Below are 9,169 nucleotides of genomic sequence, written 5' to 3'. Positions count from 1 at the left end.
CATTTGGGAGGAACAAACTCAGAACATTTATAAATATCAGAACGGGTCACATGGCCGTTAACCCTTTCCAGCCCAATGATGCCATATGGCGTATTTAACTTTTGCGTATTACGTACAGAAATCTGTAGTGAAGATTCAGTTCATCTGTTGTCTGGTTGTGCTGCTACTCTTGCAAAATAACCAATAAATCAATACGAGACGATTATTTTGATTTGTTCGGTCATGCCGGTAATTTTTGCAGAGTTTCTGTGAAGTTTGTGTGTATTTTCCAAGGTAAGTTTGAATGATTCTATGACAAAAGAAATATAAGTAGTTAGTGTATTTATACCAGTATCTGTCACAAATAAATTAATGATTCAATTACTTTTTTGTAAGTCTTAGTGATTTTTTTTGTCATGATTCCATTTGGCGTCAGTGGGCTTTAAAGGTAATTATGTATTTTTATAGAAGTCCAGAACTGGTTTGACAGAGGAAGATGAAAAGAAGTTACTGCTGTTACTGGAAGATGATGAATCAGACGCGCACTTAATAAGTGACAACGATGACCTTGATGACAATGAAATTGATGAAGTTTGCAGATTGCAACGAATTCTGAACCCAGATAAAGAACAGCCAACCCCACAGACGTCATTTTAAATTAGAAGACCCCGAACGAGACCCTGATAAGCATACACATGAAGATATATTCGATGAAGAAGATGACATACCATTGGCTGTACTATTCTCTATCGAAACAAAGAACAGTGGTGTAAAAAAAGTCTAAGCCCATATGGAAAAAGAAGAACATAAGTGAAAGTAATAACCAATGCGATGTAAATCATAGTATTTTTGAGGACGAAATCATATTCCCTTTGAGCTATTTCAAATTATTTATAAATGACGATATGATAAAAAATATCGTAGAACAAACCAATATGTATTCGTTGCAAAAAAACGGTGTATCTTTGAAAACTACTTTTGCCGAAATTTCAATGTTTTTTGGAATGCAAATTCTTACTGGTATAGTAAAAATGCCAAGCTACATAATGTATTGGGCCAAGGAAACTAAATATCTGCCAATAGGAGATGTAAATTCTAGAAATCGCTTTGATAAATTGAGAAATAATATACACTTCAATGATAATACCAAAATGAAGCCTAGAGACCAAGAAGGCTACAATAAACTTTTCAAAGTCCGTCCTTTTCTTGACGATGTGCGAAGTAATTTTTCCAAGATAAAACCTGAAGAATTCAATTCTGTGCATGAGATCATGATTCCGTTCAAAGGTCGTAATTCGCTGAAACAATACGTAAAACACAAACCTCACAAATGGGGAATAAAAATGTTCGCCAGCAGTGGATTGTATATGATTTTGAGGTTTATGTAGGAAAGGGTACTATAAAAAATGAAAGTACTCTGGGCATCAGTGGTGATATTGTAGTGTGGCTGTGTAAGGAGCTGCCTAGAAATGAAAATTTTAAGGTTTTTATGGACAACTGGTTTACTTCATATGACCTTCTATGCCACCTAAAGGAATTGGGGTTCTTAGCCATAGGAACTGTGAGAGTTGCACGTATGTCTGGCTGTGAGTTTATATTAGACAAAGAATTAAAACTAAGAGGCCGAGGTTCATTTGACTACAAAATGGATACCAATCAAAATATAATAGTCGCCAATTGGTATGATAATAAACCTGTGCATGTTGCCTCAAATTACAAGGGAATCGAACCTCTAGAACGAGTGAAAAGATGGTCTGTTGCTGACAAGAAATATGTTGAATTTGAACGGCCAGCGATAATCAAGGAATACAATACAAATATGGGGGGTGTAGACCTAAATGACATGCTTGTGGCATTATATCGCATTAGATTCGGTGTTAGGAGATATTATTTACGAATAATATTTCAATTGGTTGATATGAGTATTGTGAATGCACACGCCTTGATATATCAAGACCCTATAATCAGAAAAAGAGGGAGACCTGTATCATGTACATCTGCAAACTCTCCGGTACTTTTTGGAAATCAAATTCCTGAGCCTCCTAAAAAAAGAAAGGTTAATTTTAATTCAATTGATGACCTACGGTTTGATAACATCAATCACTGGCCCACACATATTGAACCCAAAAAGAGATTGCGAAACTGTATCAAGACTTATAGTAGAGTTCAATGTAGTAAATGCCAAGTTGCTTTATGTCTGACCAAAGACAAAAATTGTTTTATAGACTTTCATACAATGTAGGGTAAGCTTTTTGGTTTTTTTTTATTACTTTGACTAAAGAATTTAGCCTGTTACTTTTAAGAATTTTCCAAGTTTCTTTTCTGAGATAACAATAAATTGCAAAAACATTATTGTTACTTAATTTCTACCCACCGATTCCATATGGAATCATAATTTTTTTTTCTTACCAAATATTAGAAAAAATTAATTTTCACTATATTTTATCTAGATACAGTCCCTGTTACATAGTTAAACTAAAAAAAAAATTTTTTTCGAAAAAATAATAATTTGGGCTGGAAAGGGAGAACACTTGAACAGGACTAGAGTGTATAATGGAGACCTTAACTGCTGGTTGTGCGAAAAAAACCAGAAACAGTATCCAACAGACATGTAATTTGCAATTGCGAGGCCTTGTGCCGCAAAAGGCAAGGTACAATAAGCACAATAAGCCTTTAGGCTGAGGTGTATTCGGACATATGTTCTTTTATATTCTAATTGAATTAATGAATTTATTCGAACCTGCGTCAATAGTATTCATTGGAATTTCAAAGTCTACTAATATTTAAACAGAAAAAATATTAAAAAATTTTATGTTTTATTTAATTGTTTATACAGGCAAAAAAATGACTTAATTTTCTCATTTTTTAAATAAAATGCAATAGACGTTTATTTTCGCTATTTATACTTTATTATCACTAGTTAACAGACAAAACATGAGTCATGTTAATCTGGTAAATCTCGTCTTAACTGCAATATTGGTTAAAAAAGGCAGAAAACTAAAAATAATTATTATTGAATTTATATATTGTGAATCATTAATTAAAAAACGAAGTCCATTTACTAAAATCCTTTAAACATCAACACCTAGATAGTAACTTTATATTGCCATACTTTTTAATGCCGTGGTTGACGGAAGACCAGCACACTTAGTAAGTAGCTGCAAAACTGCCATTTAATAGATTATTAAAAGCCTGTTTAAAAAAAAAATATTGAGGGTGATTTACTATGAAATGCATGCACTGTATATCAAATGAAAGGGATAGTTTCAGCTGTAAACATTTATTTATACGTCTTTTAGGGCAAAATACTTTGATGGATCAGTAGGATACAAAATTGATATAATAAAGAGTATTTTTATTTAAAATAACAAGTGTAGTTATCGATCCCAAAACAAAACACCCTCTATATATCAAAATAAAATAAAATCCTATTCAAAAGTCTTTGAATTTCTGAAATAATCCTCTCCCTCTATTAAAATACCTAAAATAAATATCTTGATCACTTTAAAAATAACAAACCTTTCTTACACTTATAACGAAAACTAAATATTTGGTATAAGTTGGAAAATAATAATCTATTAAATGAGCCATAATAATTTTTAATGATGCAAGCGAATGAAAGAACTAAACAAACTTAATACAAAATGTATATTTATTAAATCACATAATTTTAAGGAAATTTCTTTTAACATTTAATGCAGTTTTCGCTTTGCTTATACAATACTACATATAAATAAACTTGCGACCTGTATTAAAATATACATAAATATCAATACTCTATTTTTCTTTACAAAAAACGTTTTTAAAAAGTCTTAGGGAATATAATAAAATATTTGACATTAAAAAAAGTTAGGCTACATTTATTATGAACTACAAAATATTTAAAAAAAAAATAAATAAATTAATACTGTAATAATATGCTATCGTTTGCTTTTATTCCTAACTTGGCAAATTCTTTTTTTGTTTCGGAATAGTTCGAATTTTGGCACTAGGTTTATTCTTTTTGTCCTTAGCACCGTGATATGTTAAGAATTGTGTATTTTTATAGCTCGACGAGGTCGAATCAGCAATACTTCTGCCATCTCCTTCGTCCCGCCTAGACATTTCGGAAAATGGAGACAAACGTTTACGTTCCACATCTTCTTTTGGTCGTTGATTCTCTGATCTAAAACCAAAACGGTTACTTAAATTGGGAAATCTGGGAATATTTTCCGCTGAAATATATCCTTATTCATGTCGTATGCACTTACCTTAGTACCAATTTATTTTTAACTTCTCTCTCTAAAATATCGGCCGTGGTTAAGTCTGAACTTTGAATTTGCTGTAGAGCGCTCGCGTTTTCAGTCATCCACGGTTTGGTCAGTTTTTGTTTACAGGCGCAGCTCTCCGTTTTACATCGTTGACATTGAGACGAAATTACTTCTTTATTAATATCTTCATCATCAAGAATGCCTAATTAATAATATTACAAAATAATTGGTTAATGTCAAAAAATATTTTAAAAAACTGATTACCTAACGTAATTTTTTCCAATACAGTGTTATCAGTCTTAGGAGCTGAGCCACTGGATTGATTTAACAGCAATTTTGAAAGAGGCGGTGCCAAACCCAAGCCAATATTCCTTTCGTGGTATACCTAAATTACAAAATGAATTAGAATATGAAAGAGCTTTGCACTTTTAGGATTTAGAATGTACCTCTGAAATAGTTGGCGTCAATTCTCGATTAATATGCCTCATCTGCGTAGCTAAAATCGTATCGTGTAACGTCGCGGCACTTCCAGACTTAACGGCCACTGATATGGCGGAATTTTCACCGGCCATGTCGGATTCTTTAGAGCAAGATCCACCAGCAACGGAAGTCGGTGCCATCGGAACTCCAACGGACCCAGTAGTCATTGAAACTAACGACGAAAGGGTGGCGGAAGCATCGGTTTCGTTCGGAGAGAAGTAAAGCAAACGTTCGTTAGATGGCAAAGTTTCCTCACTGGGAAGGGTAATTGGTTTGCGGTTTCCAGAAAGCAGTGGTGGATGGAAGAGAGAGCTTGCAGAGTGGTTTACCTAGAAATTATTAGATATTTATATGTAGGATGAAGAATTTTGCCGATTTACCTCTGTTCTTCCGCTTAACCGGTCAATAGTAAACATAGGATTTCTGGGTTTCTTCATAGCGATCGGTCCTCTCGACTTCATATTATGAAACATCTTGGCCTCCATTTTTTCAAGTTCACTATCCGAACTATTTTCAAATATACCCGGTGTTAGATTGTTGTATAGCGGTAGGTCTACTAAGGGTTTGCTGCCTCTTGGGGGAGGTAGGGGTGGCATCTAGCGAATTAAAATATATTCATTAGTTTAAATAATTTTAAAGGAAAAAACTAAACAGTTGTAGAAAGCTTTTTTAAGCAGAAAATTACTTACTTGGTTTGTTTGCCGCCTAAGTACGGTTGCATGTCCGCTTTCCCAATCTGTTGCGGAACTTGCTGAACTAGAGCTACCTGGTCTAAGAGGGTCGAGCTTGCCTTCACTTTGGGAGTACAGATTCCTAGAATAAAATTATGAAAAATATATTATAATATAATTTTAATGTAAATTTACTTTCGTTTCTTTTAATTAAATAAAATTTTGGGTAATAAGTAAAAAATTACGGATGCATGCACAACAGAAAGAGAAAAAATCAACCCATCTTTCAGCGACTCACTGTGTAAAAACCCTTAAGATCACCTGTGAAACTAGGTGCCTCAGAGAGCATTGATAGAGAGATATCACAAGTGGAAGTAAAATTGTTCAAGTTTTTGTACATAATAAAAATAGGATCTTGACATTTAATTTTAGTTGGAGAATCTGTGTAACTATTGAGCAATTTCCGCAAGAATGCCACAAAGTGAGTCTCTTTCCTCAAAACAAGAGCTTCTAATTGAGCAGATGATTGTTTTTATAACCTCTGACTGGATAGCCACCTTCCTTTCTGAAAATAAGATATTTTAAAAAGCGTGTTTGGATGTATTCAAGAGAGTTAATATGATATTTATAAGATGGATACCAAACCAGAGACTCCATATTCGAGCTTTGATTGAACCTTAGAATGTCTAGAATAAGCCTAGATGCGAACCATAGGCGAGGTTTTTTGAGTTCACCATCTCTCAGACAATGATGTTAAATCAACTTTCCAATTTCGCATCTAATATATATTTGTCTTAATCCACTGCATATTTTTTTAATGTGTTCTATTTTGTAATAGGTAAAAAATGTACTCTTTAAAAGTTTCGTTCATTTGCTGACTAATAATATATACTTTGAGGGTAATCAACAAGCTTTTCAGAACAAAAAAAGGATTCCTAACAAAAAATTGATGAAAAAAAAGCAACTTGGCAACGTAGAATACCTCTATGTTTACAATGCAAGTATCCGATGTTACCAATTTGTTTTTTTTCCTAGATATTTTTTCATATGTGTGAAGCTAGCGTCCGATCGATATCCAGCCATCAAAAATCTAGAACGCAGCATATGTCCTTTGCCAACAACATATTTATAGTCCGCCCCCGCTGTTATTTAATCAATATAATACGTATCTCCTGAAATTCACAATCTCCTGAAATCAATAACTAAATCGATTTATAGTAGTTATAAACCTTTACAAACTAAAGTTTTTGTGTGAAAATTACTTAAAAAGTCGAATGTTAAGGAAATGACTAAGGGTCCCAAAGGATTTGAATTAATCCTTTTTTTATAATAAATAATAAATATTTAAACGGATTTGAGATAGTTACAAAACTCTACAAACAAAAGTTTTTTGGTAAAGAAGTATTGAATTGTTAGATGTTAAAAAATATAAAAGGCTATAACTCCTAACATCTATAAAGAAAAGATTTATCCATATCCTTTGGCAGTTATAGCCATTTATAACATCTAACTCAATAAAATTTAATCAAAAGACTTTAGTTTGTAGAGGTTTGCAACCATTTCAAATCCGTTTAGATATTTAATATTTATTATAGAAAAAAGTTTTATCAAATCCTTTGGAAGGTAACCTTTAAATTAATGTTCACAAAAAACCTTAGTTTGTCGAGGTTTATACCCGCTATAAATCAATTTAGTTATCCATTGTTAATATCCAGACAAAAAATTATTAATTTTTTTTAAATTCCAGGATATACGGGCATTATATTGATTAAATAACAATGGGCGCGGACTATAAATATGTCGGTGGCAAACGGCATATGCTGCGTTCTCGATTTGGTTGCTGTTACCTTCACTTTTGCGGCATAAGCAATAAATTTGCTAGATTATAATAATATACTTAATTACACATTTTTATTAATATTTTCCTAGAAAAAATGAAGGAAAAAAGCTTAATTTTGGTATGCAATACTCAATAGATTTTTCTCGACATTTTTCACAAATATTTCGTCTTTTATAAATTATAAACCGTTTCCAAGAATGTTGAGTTCTCAAGTGTAAATAGCAATATTCCCTAGAGGTTATTATACAGTCTTAAAAATTTATCCTCATCTATCAGCTTACGATCTAGCTCTATATATATTTTTTATTCTGAATTTTGTGAAATTGCAATTTTTAAGTCAAATAGGCAAAACTTAAAAAAGTTTGATTTTCCACAATGACATATTAGGAAAAACTGTTAATTTGTTTTGAAATATAGTATTTGGTTCTCCTTGGATATGGCCGATGATACTCTATTAGCACTTTATTTTTCTTAATTTATGATCCGCATTAGACCTATCTGAAACTTTTTTAAATATACAAATTATTTTTTTTATAATACCGTCCTGTAAAACACATAACATGGGAAATATATCTTCAAATTCTTTCGAGATGTTCGATATTCAAATGCGCTCCGTTAAAAACAATTTTTAATCTGTGTTTGAAGAGCATTTCCTAAAATAATGAAGTTTGGGACAGTAACTCCAATATTCAAATCGGGAGATACATCTTTAGTTAACAATTATTGACGAATTAGTGTTCTAAATTCTCTTTCATACATTTTTAAAAGCATTTTATACCAAGATATCTTGAGTATCATACTATCACAAAGAAAATAAAAATAAAGAGAGGAATCTGGCAAGGAGATACTATGTCTCCAAAACTGTTTCCTGCAGTCTTAGATAAGGGTGTGAACATAAATGGTGAAAAACTAAACCACCTTCGTTCTGTAGATGATATAGTACTTATAGCCGACAATTTGAAATACGCTAAAGAAATGCCGGAACAACTACAACACGCTACATGGGACGTTGGTTTATAAATAAATTATAACAAGACCAAAATAATGACAAACTTGATACCCAGTGTTTCAGACTGGAAAACACCGAAATTGAGATCGTGGATAAGTACGTTTACCTCGGACACAAAACAAGAATTGGAACCAGACCATCGAACTGCTGAGAAGGATATCACTGGGTTGGGCCGCGTTTGGTAAACTCTGTGTTATATTTAAAAATTATGTTCCAGTTCACCTTAAAAGTAGAGAAATACGGTTTCCTGCCCAAAGTGTCGACTGTTGCCAATCTTAATCTTCTGACAGAGGCAATAGCTAGGATGTGATCATTATAGGCAGCGAGAAGGCTTTCGATAAGGTTGACCACTGGATGCTGGTTGCTAAATTGGGTAATTTCGGTTTTTGACTGTCTGTATGTAAATTTATAATTTATTTAAGCAAGAGAGTTCAACAAGTTAAAATAGGCAAAGATTTATCCATACAATACACAACAATGTCTGGTCAATAATTTTCATTAATTAAAGCTTTTTATTAATTAAAGAAAATTATTACTAATTAAATAACTCCAGTATATATAAAATAATTTAGTATATTAACAAGATTAATCTGCATGAAACATAGGTATTTGAGATTTTCAGAATGATAACTTTTTTTCTGACTATTTAAATGAATTGCTTATCACCTTTCATTACTCAAGCAGTTCCCGTTGTATTTTTGGTCAACATTAGCAATGTATTTATATTTTAAAAATGAATTAATTTTTAGAACAAGACAAAAAATATGAGTGATCAAAATAAAATTCAAACACAACTAGCTACTAACTTTTAGTCTTGATTCAGACATCAGTAGATGGAGGTCATGAGAACTATTTATATTAAACTATAAAACTTAATAGGGCATTATCTTGGCCAGAAAATGCGAGAATTAAAAAAAAGGGTAGGTGTAAACCTCCACAA

General features: G+C 32.2%; 1 protein-coding gene across 3 annotated transcripts in view; it reads right to left on the bottom strand.

The window, feature by feature from the left end:
- Positions 1–3,665: 3,665 nt before the first annotated feature.
- The window catches only part of LOC126738600 (tetratricopeptide repeat protein 28), a 45,954-nt gene continuing 40,450 nt past the window's right edge, over positions 3,666–9,169 (bottom strand). For all 3 annotated transcript variants that reach the window (XM_050444005.1, XM_050444006.1, XM_050444007.1), the window contains 6 exons: positions 5,399–5,522; positions 5,090–5,305; positions 4,676–5,038; positions 4,494–4,614; positions 4,230–4,431; positions 3,666–4,144 (listed from right to left, as the gene is read on the bottom strand). In XM_050444005.1, coding sequence (XP_050299962.1) covers positions 3,919–4,144; positions 4,230–4,431; positions 4,494–4,614; positions 4,676–5,038; positions 5,090–5,305; positions 5,399–5,522 — 1,252 coding nt within the window. In that variant the 3' untranslated portion in view covers positions 3,666–3,918. The remainder of the gene's footprint in view (positions 4,145–4,229; positions 4,432–4,493; positions 4,615–4,675; positions 5,039–5,089; positions 5,306–5,398; positions 5,523–9,169) is intronic.

The sequence above is a fragment of the Anthonomus grandis genome, chromosome 7, assembly GCF_022605725.1.
Source record: "Anthonomus grandis grandis chromosome 7, icAntGran1.3, whole genome shotgun sequence".
Classification (NCBI taxonomy): domain Eukaryota; kingdom Metazoa; phylum Arthropoda; class Insecta; order Coleoptera; family Curculionidae; genus Anthonomus; species Anthonomus grandis.
The sequence above is the reverse complement of the archived record's forward strand: the minus strand, read 5'-3'. Positions and strand labels throughout refer to the sequence as shown.